This window comes from Phyllobates terribilis, unplaced genomic scaffold (assembly GCF_046119375.1).
Source record: "Phyllobates terribilis strain yellow unplaced genomic scaffold, ASM4611937v1 Scaffold_12__6_contigs__length_324123572, whole genome shotgun sequence".
Classification (NCBI taxonomy): Eukaryota; Metazoa; Chordata; class Amphibia; order Anura; family Dendrobatidae; genus Phyllobates; species Phyllobates terribilis.
Genome location: NW_027362772.1, coordinates 62,779,397 through 62,804,784, shown reverse-complemented (window position 1 = coordinate 62,804,784; position 25,388 = coordinate 62,779,397). Strand labels below are relative to the sequence as shown.

Below are 25,388 nucleotides of genomic sequence, written 5' to 3'. Positions count from 1 at the left end.
AGGTGTGTAGTCTGGTATCATTGTTTAGGTACACTGTTTGGCGGCATTGTTTAGGTGTACTGTTTGGCGGCATTGTTTAGGTACACTGGCGGCATTGTTTAGGTGCACTGTTTGGCGGCATTGTTTTAGGTGTACTGTTTTGCGGCATTGTTTAGGTACACTGGCGGCATTGTTTAGGTGCACTGTTTGGCAGCATTGTTTAGGTGCACTGTTTGGCGGCATTGTTTAGGTGCACTGTTTGGCGGCATTGTTTAGGTGCACTGTTTGGCGGCATTGTTTAGGTGCACTGTTTGGCGGCATTGTTTAGGTGCACTGTTTGGCGGCATTGTTTAGGTGCACTGTTTGGCGGCATTGTTTTAGGTGTACTGTTTTGCGGCATTGTTTAGGTACACTGGCGGCATTGTTTAGGTGCACTGTTTGGCGGCATTGTTTAGGTGCACTGTTTGGCGGCATTGTTTAGGTGCACAGTTTGGCGGCATTGTTTAGGTGCACTGTTTGGCGGCATTGTTTAGGTGCACTGTTTGGCTGCATTGTTTAGGTGCACTGTTTGGCTGCATTGTTTAGGTGCACTGTTTGGCAGCATTGTTTAGGTGCATTGTTTGGCTGCATTGTTTAGGTGCACTGTTTGGCGGCATTGTTTAGGTGCACTGTTTGGCTGCATTGTTTAGGTGCACTGTTTGGCGGCATTGTTTAGGTGCACTGTTTGGCGGCATTGTTTAGGTACACTGTTTGGCGGCATTGTTTAGGTGCACTGTTTGGCGGCATTGTTTAGGTGCACTGTTTGGCGGCATTGCTTAGGTGCACTGTTTGGCGGCATTGTTTAGGTGCACTGTTTGGCGGCATTGTTTAGGTGCACTGTTTGGCTGCATTGTTTAGGTGCACTGTTTGGCTGCATTGTTTAGGTGAACTGTTTGACTGCATTGTTTAGGTGCACTGTTTGGCTGCATTGTTTAGGTGCACTGTTTGGCTGCATTGTTTAGGTGCACTGTTTGGCTGCATTGTTTAGGTGCACTGTTTGGCGACATTGTTTAGGTGCACTGTTTGGCTGCATGGTTTAGTTGATTAATTTGGCAGCATTAAAGTTGTGTTTTTGTTTGAGGGTTCTGTCTATCCGGTGACTGTGTATACGTCCATGTGTATTTGTCATCTAACAATATAAAGAGGCCTATTTATCACAAGTGTTATTTGCAGTGCCTCTTATATAGACATACGTTTTTCGGCTATTTTCTTGAAGCAATGAAGCTGATCTCCTGCTCACATCCTACCTCCCACTGATCAGCTGCTTCACTACATAGAAATAACACGCACAGCCAGCAGCAGTCTGGTGCAGGCTCTCGGGGTGACTTCTGCAGGTCTTCGAGGGTGAAACATAAAATCGGAGAAGATGCCACTAAACTCAGTGCACGTGACATGGACAACGCCTAAAGTCATGTTCTTTATACTCCTCTCAGGTATGTTGCGAATATAACTGTTATTAACTAATATAGGATAAGAGGACATGATAGGATAAGAGAACAGGAGAAGGAACCTTCAGAGGATAGGAGAACAGGAGCAGGAACCTTTAGAGGATAGGAGAACAGGAGCGGGAACAATTAGAGCATAGGAGAACAGGAGCAGGAACCTTTAGTGGATAGGATAACAGGACCAGGAACCTTTAGTGGATAGGATAACAGGAGCAGGAGGATCCTTTAGAGGATAGGAGAACAGGAACAGGAACCTTTAGAAGATAGGATAACAGGACCAGGAACCTTTAGAGGATAGTTGAACAAGAGCAGTGACCAACATGTTACAGAAGGATATGAGCAGGAACCATCAAAAGATAGAAAAACAGAAGTAGGAACCATCATAGGATAGGAGAACAGGATCAGGAACCATCAGAGGATAGGAGAACAGGATCAGGAACCATCAGAGGATAGGAGAACAGGATCAGGAACCATCAGAGAATAGCAGAACAGGATCAGGAACCATCAGAGGATAGGAGATCAGGATCAGGAACCATCAGAGGATAGGAGAACAGGATCAGGAACCATCAGAGGATAGGAGAACAGGGTCAGGAACCATCAGAAGATAGGAGAGCAGGATCAGGAACCATCAGAGTATAGGAGAACAGGATCAGGAACCATCAGAGGATAGGAAAAAGAGCAGGAACCAACAGGGGATAGGTGGACAGGAGCAGGAACCAACATAGAAATAGAGGACAAGAGCCTGAATCAACATAGGATAGGAGGAAAAGAGCAAGAACCAAAATCATAAAAGAGGACATGTGCAGGAACCGACATAGGATAGGAGAAGAACAGGAGCAGTAACTATAAGAGGATAAGAGAACAGGAGCAGGAACGAGTATATGATAGGTGGACATGAAGAAGTATTAGCATAGGATAGTAGGATAGGAATAAAGAACAACATTTATTTTATGTCCAAAAACTCTGAAATAGTTAATTTCTTAATATATGTTTAGAACTGTAACTCTATTTTTCTGATACAGAACTCCAAATCCGCTGCTTGACTTCACACAGGAATAGCATTAAGTTGTTATTTTCAAGGTATAAATGGCAAATTGCTAGGATATGCCATCACTACAATCCTTAGAATGAATGGACTGCAGCTGTGATTTAGTGCTGGACAGCTTCCCTAAACCGCTGTAAATAAATCCATTTTTTGCATCTATAGCCACCACTAGAGGGAGCTGACTGCATATACATTTTTATTTAGTTGAGATTAAGCTGTATAGGTTTGTATGCAGTGAGCTCCCCCTAGTGGTGTCAGGAAGCAAATATAATTTTACTCTTTTCTGTAAAAACTGTGGGAAGGGAAAAGGGGAATCCGGAGCTCTGTATCAGGAAAATAAGTTCTGATAATGATGAATTATGCAATCAATTTGTAAAGAATTATGAACTTCCAGTATTTTGGTGGGAAATAAGCATGACTTTAATCCAGCTTCTTGGGGTAACTTCCTTTGCTATGATATAGTAGGGAATTGTTATTTTAGCAGATTGTATTGCAGAATACAGGGAATATATGGCAGTCTGCATTCTTCTTATAGATACACAAGGCAATGGGTGAAAATTTGCACAGAGCAGTTTTCAGATTAGTTGTATAGTTCAGAATTGCTGTTTGTGCAATTCTCTTATATATTTAAAGGTGAAGACAATGGTTAGAAAACTTTAGATAATATCTTCTTTTGTTGAGAATCTAATGGAAAGAGGAACCGGAAGCACCTGCCACCAGTGTTTTTATCATGTGAACCTCCCTAGAGAGCAGAACGCAAGACCGAAGAAGAACTGAGCGAGCTCTTGTTTCACGCATGACCGTATTTAAAAAAAAAAAAATTCACCTAAAATTTGGGTTATGTGAAAACTTATTGTAATTTATCTATTCTATTAATAAGGGCTTCCAAATAACTTCTCAGGCAATCTCTGAAAGTAGTAAATATCTTATACATTGGCCCTATTTGGATATGAATGTTTTTTAAATATATATATATACAGTACAGACCAAAAGTTTGGACACACCTTCTTATTTAAAGATTTTTCTGTATTTTCATGACTATGAAAATTGTACATTCACACTGAAGGCATCAAAACTATGAATTAACACATATGGAATTATATACTTAACAAAAAAGTGTGAAACAACTGAAAATATGTCTTATATTCTAGGTTCTTCAAAGTAGCCACCTTTTGCTTTAATGACTGCTTTGCACACTCTTGGCATTCTCTTGATGAGCTTCGAGAGGTAGTCACCGGAAATTGTCTTCCAACAATCTTGAAGGAGTTCCCAGAGATGCTTAGCACTTGTTGGCCCTTTTGCCTTCACTCTGCGGTCCAGCTCACCCCAAACCATCTCGATTGGGTTCAGGTCTGGTGACTGTGGAGGCCAGGTCATCTGGCGTAGCACCCCATCACTCTCCTTCTTGGTCAAATAGCCCTTACACAGCCTGGAGGTGTGTTTGGGATCATTTTCCTGTTGAAAAATAAATGATGGTCCAACTAAGCGCAAACCGGATGGAATAGCATGCCGTGCAAGATGCTGTGGTAGCCATGCTGGTTCAGTATGCCTTCAATTTTGAATAAATCCCCAACAGTGTCACCAGCAAAGCACCCCTACACCATCACACCTCCTCCTCCATGCTTCACAGTGGAAACCAGGCATGTAGAGTCCATCCCTTCACCTTTTCTGCGTCGCACAAAGACACGGTGGTTGGAACCAAAGATCTCAAATTTGGACTCATCAGATCAAAGCACAGATTTCCACTGGTCTAATGTCCATTCCTTGTGTTCTTTAGCCCAAACAAGTCTCTTCTGCTTGTTGCCTGTCCTTAGCAGTGGTTTCCTAGCGGCTATTTTACCATGAAGGCCTGCTGCACAAAGTCTCCTCTTAACAGTTGTTGTAGAGATGTGTCTGCTGCTAGAACACTGTGTGGCATTGACCTGGTTTCTAATCTGAGCTGCTGTTAACCTGCGATTTCTGAGGCTGGTGACTCGGATAAACTTATCCTCAGAAGCAGAGGAGACTCTTGGTCTTCCTTTCCTGGGGCGGTCCTCATGTGAGCCAGTTTATTTGTAGCGCTTGATGGTTTTTGAAACTGCACTTTCAAAGTTTGCCCAATTTTTCAGACTGACTGACCTTCATTTCTGAAAGTAATGATGGCCACTCGTTTTTCTTTACTTAGCTGCTTTTTTCTTGCCATAATACAAATTCTAACAGTCTATTCAGTAGGACTATCAGCTGTGTATCTACCAGACTTCTGCACAACACAACTGATGGTCCCAACCCCATTTATAAGGCAAGAAATTCCACTTATTAAGCCTGACAGGGCACACCTGTGAAGTGAAAACCATTTCCGGTGACTACCTCTTGAAGCTCATCAAGAGAATGCCAAGAGTGTGCAAAGCAGTCATCAAAGCAAAAGGTGGCCACTTTGAAGAACGTAGAATATAAGACATATTTTCAGTTGTTTCACACTTTTTTGTTAAGTATATAATTCCACATGTGTTAATTCATAGTTTTGATGCCTTCAGTGTGAATGTACAATTTTCAAAGTCATGAAAATACAGAAAAATCTTTAAATGAGAAGGTGTGTCTAAACTTTTGGTCTGTACTGTGTATATATATATATATATATATATATATATATATATATATATATATATATATACAGTGTATCTGTTATTATTTATTTATCTTTAGATTCTATTTGGGGGATAATGTGAATGTTTTATATATTTTATATCCACACATATATAGATATATCTATGTACATATCTGTATATATGTAGATATATACATAGATGTATACATATATATAGATAAGTATATTATATCTATTGTCTATTTTAGCTTTTTATTTAGGGGAAATATGAATGTTTTTAGATATTTTATAAATATACACATGTGTGTATATATATATATATATATATATATATATATATATATATATATATATATATGTGTGTGTAATCATTTATTATTATTATTCAATTTAGTTTTTTATTTTTAGATTTTATTTAGGGGGTAATATGAAGGTTTTATATACAGTACAGACCAAAAGTTTGGACACACCTTCTCATTTAAAGATTTTTCTGTATTTTCATGACTATGAAAATTGTACATTCACACTGAAGGCATCAAAACTATGAATTAACACATGTGGAATTATATACTTAACAAAAAAGTGTGAAACAACTGAAAATATGTCTTATATTCTAGGTTCTTCAAAGTAGCCACCTTTTGCTTTGATGACAGCTTTGCACACTCTTGGCATTCTCTTGATGAGCTTCAAGAGGTAGTCACCGGAAATGGTTTTCACTTCACAGGTGTGCCCTGTCAGGTTTAACAAGTGGGATTTCTTGCCTTATAAATGGAGTTGGGACCATCAGTTGTGTTGTGCAGAAGTCTGGTGGATACACAGCATATAGTCGGGAAGGAATTTTTTTCCCCAATGTGGAGCTTAGTGTTTGCCACATGGGGTTTTTTGCCTTCCTCTGGATCAACATGTTAGGCTATGGGTTGAACTAGATGGACTTAGTCTTCCTTCAACCTTAAAAAAAACTATGTTAGTCCTACTGAATAGACTGTTAGAATTTGTATTATGGCAAGAATAAAGCAGCTAAGTAAAGAAAAACGAGTGGCCATCATTACTTTAAGAAATGAAGATCAGTCAGTCCGAAAAATTGGGAAAACTTTGAAAGTGTCCTCATGTGCAGTTGCAAAAATCATCAAGCGTTACCAAGAAACTGGCTCACATGAGGACCGCCCCAGGAAAGGAAGACCAAGAGTCACCTCTGCTTCTGAGGATAAGTTTATCCGAGTCACCAGCCTCAGAAATCGCAGGTTAACTGCAGCTCAGATTAGAGAGCAGGTCAATGCCACACAGAGTTCTAGCAGCAGACACATCTCTTCAACAACTGTTAAGAGAAGACTTTGTGCAGCAGGCCTTCATGGTAAAATAGCTGCTAGGAAACCACTGCTAAGGACAGGCAACAAGCAGAAGAGACTTGTTTGGGCTAAAGAACACAAGGAATAGACATTAGACCAGTGGAAATCTGTGCTTGGGTCTGATGAGTCCAAATTTGAGATCTTTGGTTCCAACCACCGTGTCTTTGTGCGACGCAGAAAAGGTGAAGGGATGGACTCTACATGCCTGGTTCCCACCGTGAAGCATGGAGGAGGAGGTGTGATGGTGTGGGGGTGCTTTGCTGGTGACACTGTTGGGGATTTATTCAAAACTGAAGGCATGCTGAACCAGCATGGCTACCACAGCATCTTGCAGCGGCATGCTATTCCATCCGGTTTGCGCTTAGTTGGACCATCATTTATTTTTCAACAGGACAATGACCCCAAACACCTCCAGGCTGTGTAAGGGCTATTTGACCAAGAAGGAGAGTGATGGGGTGCTACGCCAGATGACCTGGCCTCCACAGTAACCAAACCTGAACCCTATCAAGTTGGTTTGGGGTGAGCTGAACCGCAGAGTGAAGGCAAAAGGGGCAACAAGTGCTAAGCATCTCTGGGAGCTCCTTCAAGATTGTTGGAAGACCATTTCCAGTGACTACCTCTTGAAGCTCATCAAGAGAATGCCAAGAGTGTGCAAAGCAGTCATCAAAGCAAAAGGTGGCTACTTTGAAGAACCTAGAATATAAGACATATTTTCAGTTGTTTCACACTTTTTTGTTAAGTATATAATTCCACATGTGTTAATTCATAGTTTTGATGCCTTCAGTGTGAATGTGCAATTTTCAAAGTCATGAAAATACAGAAAAATCTTTAAATGAGGTGTGTCCAAACTTTTGGTCTGTACTGTGTGTGTGTGTATATATATATATATATATATATATATATATATATATATATATATATATATAATGTATGTATGTATGTGTAATCATTATTATTATTCAATTTAGTTTTTTATTTTTAGATTTTATTTAGGGGGTAATATGAAGGTTTTTTATATTATATATATAATTTTATCATTTACTATTATTTGCCTTTGGCACTCAATCATGATATGGGGAAGGGAAGGTTTACTCTTATATACCACTGTCATGATGGTCAGCGACTTCTAAGAGGTTAAAGTGTTTCTTTTGGAGCTAATTCCATTGGCTGCAGTTTGACTAGGGTGCCGGCTGAATAACACAGCCGATACTCAAGCTGTATGGAGCAGGTTCCCCTCCCGAGCCTGGAGCAGGTTCACCACCCGAGCCTGGAGCAGGTTCACCTCCCGAGCCTGGAGCAGGTTCACCCCCCCGAGCCTGGAGCAGGTTCACCTCCCGAGCCTGGAGCAGGTTCACCTCCCGAGCCTGGAGCAGGTTCACCTCCCGAGCCTGGAGCAGGTTCACCTCCCGAGCCTGGAGCAGGTTCACCTCCCGAGCCTGGAGCAGGTTCATCGCCTGTGCCTGGAGCAGGTTCACCTCCTGAGCTTGTTCCATACATGCAGCGGACACATATATGGTGGAAGTCACTAATTGAAATCTGGGCAGAATTGGACTCCCAGGGTACCGTGAGATCAGGCACTTGCTTGGGTTTGCTGAGTGCCGGGGCTGGCACTGGTCCTGCTCATGCACATAACCATTAGCTCGTATTGTACCCATGTGGATGTCCCATTATAGAGTTCTTCTAATCTCGTCATAGTACATAGAGTTCCTAGTGGTCCAAAATACAGATGTATATAATTATACTGTATGTGTATCCATAACAATGTTTTTCTTCTGCAGTTCCATGCTGGGGGTTGGAGATGCGTTGGGTGCCCACCTCAATATCTATATTCATTGGAGAGGACATTAAGATTCCATGCAACTATAATAAAGAGAAGGATGAGAATGTGTCGGTCTCCTGGGTCCACATCTACACATTAGTGAGGAAGATTAACGACACGTCATTCCTGGAAACTATAAAGAAGAACTTGCCATCTACCACACAGACTCTGGACATCTACAATGCAAAAAGAAATGACAGAGGGATGTATGTGTGCCATGTCACTGTGGGATCTAGGACCGATAAGTCTTGTGGAACCTACCTAAGAGTGAGGGGTGAGTAATGAGCAAGGGGCAACCACAAGCATCAAAACCCAGTAATGCCGAAAGTAAGGACCTTTAACAATATCGTCCACTCCCCATCCATAGTTTTACCTCCCTTGTTTTGCGTTTCAGAATCTCCTGTTTATCTGTTCTTCAATATTGCGGAAGCGACAAAAAACAGACTCATAACCGCTGAGGGAATCATCCTTCTCCTCTGCGCTATTATCCCTGGGACCTTCCTCCTGTATAAGGTGAGCAAATCCTTATGGCTTTTGGTTATTATCTCAGTATTGACACATACAGTATATTATATGTTGGCATCAAGGTCTTGATTTATCAGACAACGACCCATAAAATCAGGTTTTTGAATCCTATATATTTAAAAAAAAAAAAAACATTTTGCCAATTTATTTTTTTCTAATCATGATCTTTATGGGAAAAAATAAATTAGTAAACTTGCAATCTTTACACTGGCCACCGGGGATACTTTAAATTCTTAAATCCTGTGCTTTCAGGAAGAGTTTTGAGGAGGTTCATTATCATCAAAGGCAGGATGACAATGACAGATAAAATGTCTATACACAGCTGATAACATAGGATCCACCAATCACAATAGGTGATATCACAGCTCACCTCCTCCCCCTCCTGTGCAATGACTGATAACACCTCTATATAAAGTAGATAACACAGGATCCACCATTCACAATAGGTGATATCACAGCTCACCTCCTCCTCCTGTACAATGACTGATAACACCTCTATATACAGTAAATAACACAGAATCCACCAATCACAATAGGTGATGTCACAGCTCACCTCCTCCTCCTGTACAATGGCTGATAACACCTCTATATACAGTAGATAACACAGGATCCACCATTCACAATAGGTGATATCACAGCTCACCTCCTCCTCCTGTACAATGACTGATAACACCTCTATATACAGTAGATAACACAAGATCCACCATTTACAATAGGTGATGTCACAGCTCACCTCCTCCCCCTCCAAGGGTTGTATTTTAGACTTCTTAAGACCTTTTTTAGACAGCTGAACACTCCTCCGAGGTGCAACTTAAAGTTTTTGAGCCTCAATGCAAGCCTGTGATAGGTCGTCTTCTTGACAAGTTCATTTCTAATTCTGGTGTCGTCTTGTTTGGTCAATGGCCACCATCAGACACAAAAGTCTTGGTGTAGCCATTACAGCTGCGTCATAAGTTTGTCCTAAGGGAGAAGAATTAAAAAACAGTCAATAGTGCAGATAATATACCGTTGGTAACCATCACTCAGGGAGTACATAGCATTCATTTATAATTTTAGGACCATACTTGAAGCCCTCTGACTTTCCATATGTTCCCACATCTGGTTTCAGAAAAAAAAAGTTCACATAGAATCTTATTTTATTGGAGTATGATTGTGTTGCTACAGATTTCCCACGAGCCATCATATACCAAGCTTGTATCCAAATAATCATTTTTGCATAAAAAAGGCCTGAATAGCTGTTAGCAACTGTTATTTGCAGCTTTTCTAGCCTATAAAATGTATAATTCATCAAGTTTTGCTTCCATGTATCCTCCTTGGTTCTGCTGAGGGCAGAGCTCTGGTCAGAATCAGTCTCCTTCCCCTTCTGGCAGCTGACAATGTAGTCGCTTCCTACTTCCTGTAGATTGAGTGTTCTCACCTATAATGTCCTGCTACTGCGTATTCAGAAAGCTACTTTTATTGGCTTTACTGCACTGGACAAAGAGTCACAATGTAGAGACCAGCCAGCGAGAGTAACTGAGCATGTGTGACCAATATCATGCAGCACATTAGGTAGAAATGCATATTGCTTCCAATAGGTGGCGCTGTAGAGTACAAGTCCTCTTTTTCTCTGAAGAGGCAATTTGCATACATATTGCTTTAAACACTAAACATCAGTTAGAAAACTAGGGTTTACAAATGTTTTTTTATTATGGCTATAAATCATCTACTAATATATTTAAATCTAAAATACGAACTTTAAAGCAGACTTTTTACCATTAAAAATGTTATATTTAATACCTTTTTTTTATAATTAACCAATTAAGGAAAACTGTCAATTCCTAATCTGAAACTCTCCAAATTTTGTTGCCTACATAAAATAAAACAAATATCAGAAAAAAAAATATTCACAAAAAGATTCATGTAAGTCGGGGTATATTTTGCCCCCATCGTGGTCCCTGTCCTCAGTTATATACTGTTTCCTAAGTTTATAAGCAGAACATTGTGCTGTCTTAAATAGGGTAATTTACCAAGTGCCATTTATAATATTGGTGTCTTATAATATAGAAAGAAATAGAGAAAGGGGCGCAGATGGTGCCGTTACCAAATGACAAATAATAATATATGCAGATAAATTGCTCACCTCGTAGAGTTGCGTTAATGCACAACACATGTAGGCACTTGTGTAGAGAGCTGCAGACAACACCAGCCCAAATCAGGGTTCCAAGGTACATCAACAGATGGATATGGCAGAAGAAAGGTGTATAGATATCCGCGCTCCTCCGTATGAAAAGATGATCCGGTGATCAAAGCGTTAATTGAAATATTTTTTATTAATAAACTACATTCATACGTGTTTCACGGACGTCCTGTCCGCTTCCTCAGTGAGTATTGTTGCCTACATAAAATAAAACAAATATCAGAAAAAAAAATATTCACAAAAAGATTCGTGTAAGTCGGGGTATATTTTGCCCCCATCGCGGTCCTTGTCCTCAGTTATACACTGTTTCTGTTATGTTCTGCTACCAGAGCTAAGGAAAGAGAGGAGATCTGTCCCTACGATAGAACTCAGCTTAATCCCTACGATGTAACAGGGAACCTGATCCTGCGATCAGACCTGCTAAAGTCCTAAGCTAGTCTGTACGGAGACCTATAGATGTGGGGAAGGAATCCCTACAAGTACTAAGGACTGGGAGGAATATGGGACACCTCCTAACAGAAATAGTAGCAGACAGACGAACAAACAAAATATATAGAACATAGAGGTCCGTAGACCAAGCAAACTAACAGAGCAAGACACAGAGCACAGGCTAGCTAGAAAGTAGATATACAATGAAGTCCAGCAAAGCCAGAAGGGCGGAGCAGGATTAAATAGGCCAACAAGGTCATGTGAAAAGGAAAAAAAACTAAGAGCAAGGTTCTAACAGTACCCCCCCTTCTAAGAGGATCCTCCGGATCCCCTAGGACCAGGCTTATCAGGAAATCTCCTGTGAAACGCTCTGATAAGTCTGGATGCGGAAACATCATCCGACCTCACCCAAGAGTTATCCTCGGGTCCGAAACCTTTCCAGGCCACAAGATACTGCAAACTACCTCTATACCGTCTAGAGTTAAGGATGCGAGAAATTTCATATTCCCCGTCCTCCACCACCGGAGGAACAGAGGCAGAGGCTTTTTTCAACAGAGAGACATGAAATACCGGATTAATTCTCCAGGAGGTAGGAACCTCCAACCTAACAGCAGATTGGTTGACAACCTGAAGCACCTTAAAGGGCCCTACAAACTTGGGACCCAATTTCTTAGAAGGAATCCTCAACCGCAGATTCCTAGAGGACAACCAAACCATGTCACCAACAGCGAACAAAACCTCCTGTCGTTTCCTATCAAAGTAGTCTTTAGATTTTCTGTTGGCCTCCTGAAGATTACCACGCACATCCGTCCAAACTCTCTCCAAATCACCGGAAAAATTCTCCTCCTCAGGCACGGCAGATCCCAACTTGGAGAACGACCCAAACGACGGATGTCTCCCAGAACAACAAAAAAAAGGCGAACAACCAGCAGAAGAAGATGTATGATTGTTCAGAGCAAATTCAGCAAGTGGCAGAAACTCAGACCACCCCTCTTGATTGTCTGCCACAAAACAACGCAAGAACTGCTCAACATCCTGGTTTTTCCTTTCTGTCTGGCCATTAGATTCAGGATGATATCCGGACGAGAACGACAAATGAACTCCCAACCTATCACAAAAGGCACGCCAAAAACGAGCCACGAACTGAGGACCCCTATCAGAAACAATGTCAGTAGGAACGCCATGAAGTCTGACAATTTCCTTGACAAAGGCCTTAGCGAGAGTTTTAGCGCAGGGCAGTTTGATGAAAGGAACCAAGTGACACATCTTGCTAAAACGGTCCACGACCACCCAGATGACAGTAAAACCCTCAGAGGGGGGAAGGTCAGTTATAAAGTCCATAGCCAAATGTGTCCAAGGAGCACTGGGAACCTCCAAAGGACAAAGCAACCCCGCAGCAGGAGTATGTGAGGACTTAGATCTAGCACATATAGTACATTGACGCACCCACTTAATGACTTCCTTCTGCCATCCAGGCCACCAAAAACTGCGACCCACCAGTCTCTTGGTCTCAGAGATTCCGGGATGACCTGCCAACCGAGATTCGTGACACTCAACAAACAAATCTCTCCTAAAGGTCCCAGGCACAAACAACCTCCCATGAGGAGTGTTAGAAGGGGCATTCTCCTGTGCTTTAAGAATCTCATTTTCCAAAACGGAGTCCAAAGCAGCTATCACAACACCTTCTTGTAAAATGTTCTCCTCTTTCTCAGCACCGACTATGGGAGAAAAACTGCGAGACAAGGCATCCACCTTAACATTCTTAGTACCAGGGATGTAAGTAACGGAGAAATTAAACCGCGAGAAAAACAGTGCCCACCTAGCCTGACGGGCATTCAGGCGCTTGGCAGCATCAAGATATATCAGATTTTTATGATCCGTAAGAACCTGAACGGGAAATTCCGCACCTTCCAAGAAGTGGCGCCAGTGTTCAAATGCGAGTTTAATAGCCAATAATTCCCGATTACCAATATCGTAATTCAGTTCAGTCTCCGAAAATTTTTTTGAAAAAAAGGCACAGGGATGTAATCCATCCCCGTTATCCTGAGACAATACTGCGCCAACCCCCACAGAGGAAGCATCAACCTCAACCAAAAACGGCCTAGTCACATCAGGCTGCATAAGGATGGGAGCAGAGGTGAACCTCTCCTTGAGATACACAAAAGCTTCAATGGCCTCAGAAGACCACTGAACCGCATCAGCACCTTTCCTGGTGAGATCAGTCAGAGGTTTGACAATACTAGAAAAAATTTTTATGAATTTTCTGTAGTAATTGGCGAAACCCAAAAACCTCTGTATCGATTTCAAACCAATAGGCCTAGGCCATTCCTGCACAGCCTGAACCTTAACCGGATCCATCTCAAAACCTTTGCTGGAGATAATGTAGCCCAAAAAACTAATTCTCTGTACAGCGAACTCACATTTCTCCAGCTTAGCAAAAAGCGAATTGTCCATTAATAACTGTAATACCTCACGCACGCTCCGCCAATGAGACTCCAGATCCGGCGAATAAATCAAAATGTCATCCAAATACACAACCACATTTTTGCCGATCAAAGGTCTAAGGATGTCATTAATCAGATTCTGAAAAAATGCAGGAGCATTAGTAAGACCAAAAGGCATAACCAGATTCTCAAAATGACCCACAGGAGTGTTAAAAGCAGTCTTCCATTCGTCACCCTCCTTCATGCGCAACAGATTGTATGCCCCCTTAAGGTCAATTTTAGAGAACCACTTGGCCCCCATTAACTGGTTAAACAGATCAGGAATCAATGGCAGTGGGTAAGGATTGCGTACAGTAATTTTGTTAATCTCACGAAAATCCAGACAAGGACGTAAACCGCCGTCCTTTTTTTTTACAAAAAAAAATCCAACCGCCACAGGAGACTTAGAGGGCCTAATGTGACCGGCGGCCAAGCTTGTCTGTATGTATTCCTCCAAAGCCTTCCTCTCAGGAATAGTAAGGTTAAATAAACGACTTTTAGGAAGAGTCGCTCCAGGGACAAATTCAATAGAACAATCATAGTCTCTATGGGGAGGCAAAACCTGCGATTCCTTCTCAGAAAAAACTCTCCAAAAATCCTGAATAGGAACAGGCAATTCTCCCCTATCCAAAGCTGCAATACGCCCGTTACAACACTTGTCATAACATTTATGGCTCCAGGATTTAATTTCACTGGTAGACCAATCCAGTACAGGATTGTGAAATTTTAACCAGGGCAATCCCAATATTACTGGAGAAGGCAAGTTATTCAACACTACCAAATCCAATTTCTCATGGTGAACACCATTAATAGTGAGAGGAAATTCACAGACCTTGAGAGTAATATTCTTCAAAGGGGAACCATCCACAGAAACCACAGCAATGGGGGATGATAAAGGTTCAGGTTTTAAATTGAGTCTTTCCACGAATCCCCCATCAATTACATTCAGAGTAGACCCGCAATCAACAAACACCCGAAATTCCATTAATTTTTCCTGAGCAATCGTGGAAGCAGCTAAAAATACACCCTTGGAATTTAAACAGGCAATACGGGCGTGACTGACCATTTTTTTTTCTTTCTTCATACGAAGCTCACAGCCTTTAATCAAATGACCAGATTTTCCGCAATAGAAACACAAGCCTTCAGAAAATCGACGGTCTTTTTCTTGAGAGCGAGGTGCCACCGATCCAATCTCCATCGGTTCACCACTGTTAGTACACACATTCTCATAACCAGAAACTGACATAGCAGAGGATTTGCTCTCATTAACCCTAGCACGCAGTCTCCTATCCACCCGTATAGCTAATTGCATAGCCTGTTGCAAATCTTCAGGTGTAGGATAAGCAATTAGCAGGTCTTTAACCCTTTCACTGAGCCCAGCAAGAAATAGACTTTTCAGAGCAGAATCGTTCCACCCTGTTTGAGTAGACCAACGACGGAAATGAGTACAATATTTTTCCACATTACCTGATCCCTGTTTTAAACGTCTCAACTCAGTCTCAGCTGATGCGACACGGTCAGGATCATCATATAATAGTCCCAAAGCAGAAAAAAAACTATCCACTGATCTGAAGCATGTATCACTAGGTTGCAAAGAAAAGGCCCACTCCTGAGGCTCTTTGCGCAAAAGTGACATTATGAACCCTACGCGCTGGGATTCATCCCCAGAGGACTTGGGTCTCAAACGAAAATACAATAAGCAAGCATTTTTAAATGAAAAAAATTCTCGGTGTTCACCAAAAAATAAATCCGGCAAACATACCTTAGGCTCCAAGAAATGTGCTCCAGGACAGTTACTCACGTGCTGACGGAGCTCGGCCACCTCCAGAGAGAGTCCCTGCAGGCGATGAACCAAATCCTGAACCGACACCATGATGGAACAGAAAAATCTTTCCTTAGAGAATTTGCTGGCTGGACTTACTGTTATGTTCTGCTACCAGAGCTAAGGAAAGAGAGGAGATCTGTCCCTACGATAGAACTCAGCTTAATCCCTACGATGTAACAGGGAACCTGATCCTGTGATCAGACCTGCTAAAGTCCTAAGCTAGTCTGTACGGAGACCTATAGATGTGGGGAAGGAATCCCTACAAGTACTAAGGACTGGGAGGAATATGGGACACCTCCTAACAGAAATAGTAGCAGACAGACGAACAAACAAAATATATAGAACATAGAGGTCCGTAGACCAAGCAAACTAACAGAGCAAGACACAGAGCACAGGCTAGCTAGAAAGTAGATATACAATGAAGTCCAGCAAAGCCAGAAGGGCGGAGCAGGATTAAATAGGCCAACAAGGTCATGTGACCAGCAAAGGAAAAAAAACTAAGAGCAAGGTTCTAACAGTTTCCTAAGTTTATAAGCTTAAGATTGTGCTGTCTTAAATAGGGTAATTTACCAAGTGCCATTTATAATATTGGTGTCTTATAATGTGGCAGAGGGTCTATTAGGCTCCAGGGCCCGGTCGTGACTTCTACTTATGCACCTTCTGTGTGACCCTCCCCCCTCTCGACTTGAAATCTTAACCTTTGAGCTGTTTTGAGTTTTATGTTCTATTTTCTTTGTGGTTTGCACCATAAACCACATTCAAATCTACATGAATGGTACTTGAAAAAAAATTGCTAGACTGTTTGCCCCACTCAGGTTTTGGGAATGAAAAATATTGAAAAATATTAGTGTTTTTTACAGTATACAGAGGTTATTTAAAAAGGTTGTTTCATGAAGATAACCCATCTCTGTGTCCAGTTATGGCATGTAGATGTCATAGAGGAGGCGCTTATGCGACAAAGTGCAACTCTGTAACCACCGTTTGCACCCCGCAGCCATTCATGTCATACATATATTCCTATAAATGTAAATTTCCTCTAAAGTAGCCAGCCAAAAAGTGGCACCATACTAATCATCACCTACATTTTCTGGAAATACCTAGTAAATACGATAATGTGTTTTTTTTTTAAAGAAATACGTCAGCAGAAAATATCCTACTATTTAATTCATGTTTTTATGATAAACACATTTTTGTTTTACATTTTTGGTAATTTTTTTTAACATCACTAAAAAATCCTAAAATAATACAATTTCTTTAGAGATTACTTCTCAGTTGTTATCTTATTAGTCTCACAGGCTGGATTGTAATACCTATATATATCTATAACACAGAATTCGCCATTCACAATAGTTTATATTCACCTCCTCCTCCTCCCTGCGCAGTGACCTCTGCACAGATCATAGAGCATGCTCACAACACTCTCACATAGAAGTTATTCATGCAGCTGCCGTAAAAGCATATTTCTAAATGTTACATTTATATGAGAAAAATTATAAATTTCCCCTCTTTAATTTTTCACGATGTTAAGAAAATTCTTCCCATTCCTGTCTTGTAGCGATGTCATCAAGCTGAGGCGCACAAGCGTTTATGGGAAGCGTACTCCACGGCGGGCAGAGCCAGCAGTAATGATTACAGCTCCCTGACTGCTGTAGAGCTGTTGACAATCCAAGGGGCATATAAAGCGATGTAGAGCAGCGCAGGAGCCTTATAGCGGCATTATCGTCTTTCTACCTGACAGTCTTCATAATTGACTTCCTCTCTTAGGTTTTCATATGTCTTCATCACTTAACAGACTTAAGTCAGAAGTCATGAACCACCGAAAGGTCTGTAGGGGGGAGTCTGGTTTATAAAACCCAGTTTCAAATTTTCTTTTAAAGGGGATGTCCATCTTTTGGAGACCATTTTTTTTGTTACATATATACATGTATTTTTGGCTAAAAATAGATAATGTCACATCTGACTTTTTTTCCCCCATCACAATAACCTTTGCACACGCTCATTAGATGCTTCAATAAAAAAAGATATGGTCTAAGTTTGTTCATTGCTGCTAATGTACATGTGCATTTCCTGAAATAACAGGAGGTTAGAGTCTAAAAAAGCCCCAAAAAAGACTTGTAAGATTTCTATATATATTTCTTAATACAGATTATGATATAAAAAGAATAGATACATCTATTTTTGGATAAAAATAAATTTTGTAATTGGGTTTCATTAAAAATTTAGCAGCTGTGTTGCGTTGTCTATTGAGCTAAGTGAGAGTCCACCAGTGAGTTCAATTTCAAAGTCCAATGGGAGACTTTCTATCTCTTTTATCTTTCCTTTTTTTGAGCTCTCAGCTGATTTATGACCACAGACAAATTAAAGTTGAATGTGCAGTGAAACAAAGAGTCTATAAAAGTCAACAATTTTAATGAATTCCAATTGCAATTTTTTTTAAGCCCCAAATACAAACATTTAAGTAGAGAAAAAGAAAATGTTCCCAGTGGTGGATACAAGCTCGGACTGGCCCACAGGGGAACAGGAAAATCCTCTGGTAGGCCGCCCCTGTGAAGAATAGCTAATAAGTAGTGCTATAACACTTGATTCACAATTTGCAGAAAAAGTTATAGTCTAATCATTCATTAAACAAGCTAGCCAAGTTAATATTACATAAAAGCAACGAGTCAGATTATTTTTGCATGTAACCCCAAGAATCAATGTTACTGGTGGGCCTTTACCAACCCAGTCCGACACAGGGTGGATAAGAATTCCCAGTCAATCGAGGGGATACCCAATTTAGGTACTTCAACTTACTCTTACTCTGGAGGACCCGAGACTTTAGTGTGCACTAAATAAATTTCAGCAGTACCTGTGTAGTACCTTATTTCTCCTGCGGTGGTGCTATAGGAATACTAAACACTTGCTCTAGATCCCTCCACAGTCGATCACTGGTGAGACATTTTGTGATTAGATGATTGTTGTATTTTCTTTCAAAAAGATTCCATGGTCAAAAAATAAAAAAAAATAACATTTTAAAGCATACATGTAACATAATAACCTAGTTTATTTTATAATTTTAAAGGGAAGATATAATCCAAGCTATAATTTAAATCTGATTTTTGTGTTACAAATATTTTTGTCAATTTTTTTTCATATCACGATCTTTGAGAAAAACCAAAACTATTAGTAATCTTGCAATTTTCACACTGGCTACTGAGGATTTTTTTTTACTTCTACTTCCCTTCAGAAGGATTTTTCAGCGATCTCATTATCATCAGAGACAGGATAAGAACGACAGGTAACACCTCTATACACAGCTGATAACACAAGATCCAGCAATCACAACAGATAATGTCACATCTGACTTTTTTCCATCACAATGACATTTGCACACGCTCATTAGATGCTTCAATAAAAAAGATAGGGGAGAAGTCTGCTCATTGCTGCTAATGTACATGTGTTATTTCCTGAAACAACAGGAAGTTAGAGTTTAAAAAAGCCCCGGTGGCCGGTGTGAGAATTGCAAGATTTCTATATATTTTTTTTAATACAGATTATGCTATAGAAATAAATATATATAATATGGGTCATCCTCCCCTTTAAAATTAAAGTGGTTCCTGACTTATGTGATTGTATTGTATATACCTTTATTGCTTCCTTTATATTTACGCTTAGATATTTCTTTAGATAGCTATACTTGTATCCAATGATGAAGAAATAAAAAAAACTGTGTTTTTTCTGAGTGTTTTTTTAGCGAAGAAAGCTAACAATAAAACCTTTTCCCTTCTCCGGTGTCTCACTGTGTCATTTTTATCAAAATAGAAGCAAGAACCATCAGGTCTATTGGGTGGAGTTTGAAACTCTCGATCAAATCAGATCTTAAATAAGTATCTACTTAAGCCCACAATGCTTTGAAATTTTTACTTTTTTTACGCTTTACTTTGAATTTATACTACAGAAAATGCTTTCAGAAAAAAAAAAAGAATATCATAACTTTCATTAAAGAGTAACTAAACCTTTAAAATTAGTAATCAAAATTGCAATTTTCACACTGGCCACTGGAACCTATTTAGACCCCCTACTTTCTGTCCTTTCGGGATGAGTTTTCAGCAGGCTCATTATCATCAGAGACAGGTTTACAATGACTGATAACAGCTCTATACACAGCTGATAATACAGGATCCACCATTCACAATAGGTGATGTCACAGCTCACCTCATCCTCCTCCTGTACAATGACTGATAACACCTCTATATACAGTAGATAACACAGGATCCACCATTCACAATAGGTGATATCACAGCTCACCTCCTCCTCCTGTACGATGACTGATAACCCCTCTATATATAGTAGATAACACTGGATCCACAAATCACAATAGGGGATGTCAAGACTCCCCCTCCCTTCACAATGACTTTTTCACACGCTCTTTAGATGCTTCATTACAAAAGATAGGGGAGGAGTCTGTTCATTGCTGCTAATGTTCATGTGAATTTCCTGGAGATTTCAGTTTTTACATTTTTTTAATACAGTTCGAGATATGGAAAAAAAATTGAAAAGATTTTTATATAAAAAAACTGATGACCTTGAAAATCTAAGAAACCATAAAAAAGTAGAAAAAAACTGGCAGCTATTTAATATATAATGAACTGTGAGAGACAGTTCATTTGTCCAATCTAGGACAGGGGCGTGCTGAGCTGTCAGTAAGGTGATGGAAAGCTCAGCCAACCGATCGGAGGCTGGGGTGTGCTGAGCTGTCATTGTTTGTGACAGTTCAGCCATCCAATCAGAGGCGGATAGTGCCAGAGCTTCTTCCATGTGTCTGCTATTCAAGTGATTACCTGGCTATTTAGCTGGCTCTATTACTCCAATTAGTGCCAGTTGTAGCTTAGCTTGATGGTGTGCGCTTGCTCTGTTCTCTGTGTTCCTGTATTTGATCTTTATTGCCTGACCTTGCACATTGTCATTGACCATCTGTTTGCCTAGCCCCTTTTGTCTTGATTCTCTACCTTCCTGGAATGCTGACCTTGGACTGTGTCCTGACTAAGCCTTTGCCTTACCTCTTTGTATATGATGAGCCCTCTTGGTATCTGACCTCGGATCTCTTTCCTATCCGAGCCTCACAGCTTGTCCGTGAGTAGTGACTAGTGTCACACCGTGGCTCCCTTTAAACAACTGCTCAACGGGGGTGCTGAGAGTCGGACCCCCATTTATTTAAAATTAATTGATGGCCTGTCCTAAAACCTCCAAGTTGGAAATCCCTTAAATGTTTTTTTGGGGTGGCATTTTAAACATCGGGCACCACCTGGGGCATTTCTAAGGTACTGTTCATTACTTTTATTTGGACACTATATGGTGGTATTATCTTTTACTGCATGGTGGTTTTAGGGCTGGATTATTTTGGCACTATTTGGTACTTATAATATTTAGATATGGTTTGACATTTTTTTTGGTCTGCTTTATAGCAACATTTCCCCAAAAAATCAAAGCATTTACTTGTAAATATAGAGCTTGACCCAACCCCGTGTGCAATTAATCATGCTGCAGTTTTTCTTTTTTGTTCTTGGCGCCAACAAGTGAGTGTTTTTTCTTTTACTTCATCCACCACCAATGTTTCTCTGAGCAGCGCATGATCCAATTTTTTCCTGATTGACTCATTATTTCGCATGTTCTGCCAACAGAAACGTTTGGAAAATCTGAACTCAATGTCTTTCAAAGAAGCCGAAGGAGAAAATCTTTATGAGGTAAGAATGTGTCAGGTTGCTGCAAGATTGGTCATTAAAATGTCTCCTACCCTAAACTTGCTTGTACAGAGAGTTCAGTTACTGACACTTGGTGGGAGAAGACAGGGCCAGCCTTAACTTAAAGGGTAGTCCAGTCGGACCTAAAACAATAAGGATCTGACTGTTGGCACCCACACAATTCAGCAAAATAGTGCACTTTTTCGCTGTTAAATTGACAGTGCACCTGCTTGACTGCTACGCTATTCATTCCCAGTGGGGCTACCGAGCGCTACGCTTGGCTTTTTACTGGACAATTTGGCAAAACAGTGCACTTTTTTTGCTGTTATAGTGGCAGTGCACTTGCTTGACTTCTATTCTATTCATTCTCAAATGGGCTGCCGAGCGCTGTGCTTGGCTTTTTCCCGCAGCCTTATAGAAAATGAATGGAGCAATTGTCTTATTGGGTATCAAATTGGCCGCCATTCTCACGAGCTTGTCCTGGTGGTCGGACCCTCGCTGATCAATCCTGTTGAGAAATGGATTGTCCTGTGAAAACAAGTTATCTAAGTCAAACCTGGACAGAGGCCAGCTCTCACGAGGTTTAGGGAGGTCCCATAACTATCTGGATAAACGTGTGAAGCTTGTGGAGCGGTGTACGTGCCAAGCATCCACATTGCAGCTTATCTCAAATGAAATGGATGTTGTAGAGCTGAAATACTCCACACATCCTGTACATCCCTTTTAAGAAAGTTATTTTTTTTAAAGGGAAGCTAATCTAACAGGACTTTTTTGTCTGTTTTACTTTTTACAAGTAGCGCACAGTCTTGTAGACATTTGGCTAAGAAATAAAGACCACCTACCTACAGTTTCAGCATGTGGGAGGCAGAGAAAATGGGTTTAAGGATTAGCTTGCCTCCTAGAGCAATGTGGGAAGCTTTCTACTGCAGAAAGCTGCCTCCCAGCCACACATTAGTAGCATCGCGGGGGCAGCATTCTTCCTGATTATTTTTTTGTAATTATTTATTGATACATTTTTAGTAGATACCCTCCCCTCCAACATGCTAATGTATCTCTTTGTACATCTAGATAGGGATTATTCTTCAAAGAAACTCCACTACTGATGATTTCTCTTGACTTTTTTAAAGGGACTAAACTTGGAGGACTGTTCCTTGTATGAAGACATCTCCCGTGGTCTACAAGCCACTTATGAAGATGTAGGCACCTTCCGGGCAGCAGCCATTCAACTGGAGAAACCTTGAGATTGGTATTAGAGAAATCTGTGTCCACGTGGGAAAAAAAAAAAATGGATGAACAGAAACCATCAGAACACTCGTGTTTTATCTCCAAGATTATCTCATCGCGTAGGATCACCACCAACAACAAATCTCCTCCTTAACTTTTGTATCAATGTCTTAAATGCTCTTGTCCTGTTTGAAATATTTGTAAAATATTCAGCGAAGTCTTCTCCTAGTGGATTGATCCAAAATGGCAGCTTTAAGGGCTTGTCTATACTGTATATGAAAAATTTGTGTTGGTTAACAGGTGGGTAGGGGAAGAAGAGGGGGCTTCTGTTTTGGATTTTTATCTCTTGGTAGGAGTTGACAATGTCTGGAGGACCTTTCCTGTTCTGCATTACTCACTGCATTGATTTCAATGTGTTTTGTGTAATACTTCATTTTCCCTCCGGAGGCGCTGCAGAGAAATTGAATACTTACTGCTAAGATATCCTTATAAATTACAGCTGATTGCTGATGCTCTGAGGAGAGGGTAACACTTCAACAACTAAAGTTTGTCCAAAGAAGAGGGTAAATCCAGTGTAAGCCTCTGTTCACACTTTTGCAGCGCTTTTTTCAGCAGCCAAAACCTGTTCTCTTATCAGTAAAATCATTGCCTGTTGTTTTTCCCCCTTTTTTTTGGTGGGGATTACTTGTGTGATTTGTCTACAGTACATGTGTAATAAAGTTAGTTTTATTCACTAAAGACGCTGAAAAAATGCAAAAATTTTTGGGTGAAAAACGTTGCAAAACCCTGCAAAACCTGGAAGAATTGACTTGGAGCAGATTTAAAAACTCAGCAGTTTTTCAATTTTTTTAGGAAAAGTAAACCAAGCGTGTACATGAGATTTATAAAATCTCATATCTTTTGCAGGTACCTAAAAAAGCAGCAAAAAATGCAATGTGTGAACACGTCAAGTATTTGCTGCAGACATTTCTGCGCTTGTCTCTTGGCAGTAAAAACGTACTGGAAAACAGATGCATTTTGGCGCCTTTTTTTACTTGATTTTTTTTCCCAGACATTGGAATGGGTGAAAAAAAAACGCTAAAAGAATTGGCATGCTGAAGATTGGAAATTGCAAGGAAAAAATAGGCAACTTGGCTTATATTAGGTTCAAGGAAATTCTTCAATTTTTGTGGCAAAACTGCAAAAAAAAACAACAAAAATGCAGCAAATACTTAGGCTACGTTCACACGTTGCGTTTTTTGTAGTTTTTTTTCTACTTTTTTATGCAAATTAGAAGCTGCTTTTTACAGTATCAGGAAAAGCGATGAGATTTCAGAAATCTCATGCACACACTTGTTTCTTTTTTGGGGAAAACAGCAGCGTTTTTGAAAAATGCTAACTTTTCAGCGTTTTTGCACCATTTTTTTCACCCTTAAAAAGAAATGAGAAAGTGCAAAAATGCTGCAAAAAATTATGTTTTTGGTGAATAAAACTTTATTAAACATATCCAGTGGACAAATGACACATATAATCCGCACCAAAAAAATGCAACAAAAAGCTCCAAATTGTAGAAAAACCTGCTTTCTTGTAAGCAAAAAAAAAAAAAAGTGTGAACATAGCTTTAAATATATGATATTATAGTAAAGATCTACAGTTTGGATTCTAAGGGTCAACAGCTCGAAAGCAAGGACAAGTGATATTTACCAATAATAACCACAGACTGCAGTCATAGATACAGATTATTTTTTCCGTTTTCTTAATGAATTCCCCTCCTTTGGTGCAAAGTTTAGAATGGAATAAAACCCAGAGAAATAGGAAATGACAGCCGACAACCTTTCCTAGCGGGAACTTGCTGGCGACAGGTTTAGTATTGAGCTCAAGGGAACATCTGTATACATCTGTCCTTGGTAAGCTCCCTCTAGTGGTGGCTTTGGGTAGAAATTTTTTTTTTCATAAGTCTGCATAAGTGAGTGATCTAGGCATACGATTGTTTTCTGATCTGCAGACGTCTTGGTATGTGAAGATCTGTAAATGAGGATGTTATTGTAGCATTTCTTGCTCATTCTAGGAATACTTTGGGTAAGTCAGACACTCTGGGGCATTAGTTAAAGCTTTTCAGTGCTAAACTTGTAACAATGCTCCCCACCTACCATGTGTTATTTATCATACCGGCGTCCCGCATGTATTTTACGCTACGAATAATGTTTGCAATTAAGTTTCATTAAACATTTTGCAGTTTTGACTTTTACATGCTTGTTTCCCTACTTATTGGTGACTGTAAAATTGAGTTAACTGGGAATCGGTCAGTGAGATAGTTACTCTTTTTCTGAACTTCTCTGTGCCGATTTCTAACCACAGCCTACATCAAAGTTGAGCTGAACTTTGATTTGGTCATGATGCAGTTCAGTGGAGCATTGGGAAATCTCAGGAGAAATCATCATGCCTTCTGGGAGGAAGGTAAAGAATATGCATCAGTGGATCTTCAAACAGTACAATAATACCAAGCATACCTCACTGTCCACCAATCCTTGTTTTCAGAATATGTCCCAGAAAATTCTAAAGCGGTCGTCACAGTCACCAACCCATAAAAAAACTTAGCAAACTATTAATGAACTGGCAGCTATTTTCCTTGAGTAATGGGCTATGATTCATCAAGAACACTGGCAGAAGCTGGTGTCTGGCTGTACATCACATTTGCAGCAAGTCATAACAGCCAAATAGGGTATCAAGTCATAACAGCCAGATACTATATCAGGTCCTAACAGCC

General features: G+C 40.3%; 1 protein-coding gene across 2 annotated transcripts; it reads left to right on the top strand.

Annotated features, from left to right (window-relative positions):
- The first annotated feature begins 954 nt into the window (after positions 1-954).
- On the top strand, positions 955-24,197 carry CD79A (CD79a molecule). 2 transcript variants are annotated; one of them, XM_073655840.1, is made up of 5 exons: positions 958-1,451; positions 8,217-8,531; positions 8,652-8,770; positions 21,359-21,421; positions 22,546-24,197. In XM_073655840.1, exons 1-5 carry the CDS (start codon positions 1,385-1,387, stop codon positions 22,657-22,659), a joined length of 678 nt encoding a protein of 225 aa, XP_073511941.1. In that variant the 5' UTR covers positions 958-1,384; the 3' UTR covers positions 22,660-24,197. The 2 variants fall into 2 exon arrangements, with proteins under 2 accessions (XP_073511942.1, XP_073511941.1); XM_073655841.1 differs by lacking the exons at positions 21,359-21,421; positions 22,546-24,197 and adding an exon at positions 17,254-19,255 and having other exon boundaries at positions 955-1,451.
- Positions 24,198-25,388: the final 1,191 nt, after the last annotated feature.

Coding starts and splice junctions, on each gene's coding strand:
- CD79A (XM_073655840.1), top strand. CDS start 1,385: ATGCCACTAAACTCAGTGCACGTGACATGGACAACGCCTAAAGTCATG. Junction 8,771..21,358: donor GGACCTTCCTCCTGTATAAG/GTGAGCAAATCC, acceptor TTCTGCCAACAG/AAACGTTTGGAAAATCTGAA. Junction 21,422..22,545: donor AAGGAGAAAATCTTTATGAG/GTAAGAATGTGT, acceptor ACTTTTTTAAAG/GGACTAAACTTGGAGGACTG.